The 1381-nt window shown below is 44.7% G+C and overlaps 1 protein-coding gene across 1 annotated transcript in view; it reads left to right on the top strand.

The window, feature by feature from the left end:
- LOC109465869 (dynein assembly factor 1, axonemal-like) overlaps positions 1–1381 on the top strand; it is an 18028-nt gene that overhangs the window by 7156 nt on the left and 9491 nt on the right. The window contains exons 2-4 of the mRNA XM_019763358.1: positions 3–169; positions 599–737; positions 1113–1378. Of these exons, the coding sequence (XP_019618917.1) occupies positions 3–169; positions 599–737; positions 1113–1378 (572 nt within the window). The remainder of the gene's footprint in view (positions 1–2; positions 170–598; positions 738–1112; positions 1379–1381) is intronic.

The raw sequence follows: 1381 nt of genomic DNA, 5'->3' as shown, positions 1-1381 counted from the left end.
AGGATGACCTGTCCCTGTGTAAGAACCTGTCAGTGTTGTACCTGTATGACAACAGGATTGCCAGGATACAGAACCTGCACTTCGCCTCCAACCTCACTCACCTGTACCTGCAGAACAACCTCATCAATAAAATAGAGAACCTGTCTTTGTTACGGAGATTAGAAAAACTGTAAGTATAAACTAACCTGCTGCTGTAGGACTTAAAGCTTAAGGCATCCAAAATAATTTTAGGGTGGCAAAATAAAAAATATATCATTGACATTTACTGCCATTTTTTAGCACATTTTCGTCACATTTTCATACTTGAAGTGTTTGAAATAGCCCAAAAACAAGCTATGTGAAGCATCTCTTTATTTACACAGCACTTGAAATCATAAAGCTGTTCTGCAATCTAAGTTTAAGTACAATGTACATGCTATATATTCTGACTAGTTGTTGAAGTAGGCCTTAAGGAAACAGCTGTTTCTCGACCGACCCTAGAAAAACCTGCTGACCCTAGACTTTTTTGTGGGTGGACATAATTTTTGAGCTGATCAACCTTTTCTAGCTCCATGATCTGACACCTGAGTGATAAGATGTTGTACACTATTAATTGTAGGTACCTAGGAAATAATGAGATCACGGTTGTGGAAGGTCTGGACAAACTGGAGAATCTGAAGGAGCTGCACATAGAGAACCAAAGACTGCCGCCTGGGGAGAAGTTACTGTTTGATCCCAGGTCCATCCAAGCCTTGTCGGTCAGTATACTGTACTTGTCACTCTGCAGTGTCCTAAACCATGTTTATCCTGATTTTGGGGTGAATCTTTATTTTGGCTTCGAGTCTTACATGTACTTTTTCAGCCAATGTTTCTGAGACCGTCTGTCACCTTCCTCAGGTCAATTCTGACTGGTTCTCATTGCACTGCAGCACAGGTGTCACTGCTACAGAAGCATTCCCAAATGTACAATATTTACATATCTACACATATGTGTGGTTACAGGGAACTGTATCTACAATATGAAACGTTGGCTGAATAAAACACTTGGTTGTGTAAAAAGAGTCTCTTTACTCATTGACGTACCAATTGCAACCTGATGAAACTATTCACGTCTCTGACTTCTTGTCCGTCAGGCGGCGCTGTGCGTCCTGAACGTCTCTGGGAACAGCCTGGAGGACCTGCAGGACTTCCGGTGCCTGGGCGGTCTGAACCAGTTCATGGCGGCAGACAACCAGCTGGAGGACATGAAGGAGCTGGCGCAGGTTCTGTCGGGGTGGCCCAGCCTGTGGAGACTGGAGCTGGTGGGGAACCCGCTCTGCCGCAAGGCCAAGTACAGGGACAGGGTCATCGTCATGTCCGGATCACTCGGTAAGGCAGCACCAAAAAACTCACTGTGCAGGCA

Source organism: Branchiostoma belcheri, unplaced genomic scaffold (genome assembly GCF_001625305.1).
Source record: "Branchiostoma belcheri isolate BF01 breed outbred unplaced genomic scaffold, Haploidv18h27 scaffold16, whole genome shotgun sequence".
NCBI lineage: Eukaryota > Metazoa > Chordata > Leptocardii > Amphioxiformes > Branchiostomatidae > Branchiostoma > Branchiostoma belcheri.
This window is presented reverse-complemented; position numbering and strand designations above follow the sequence as displayed.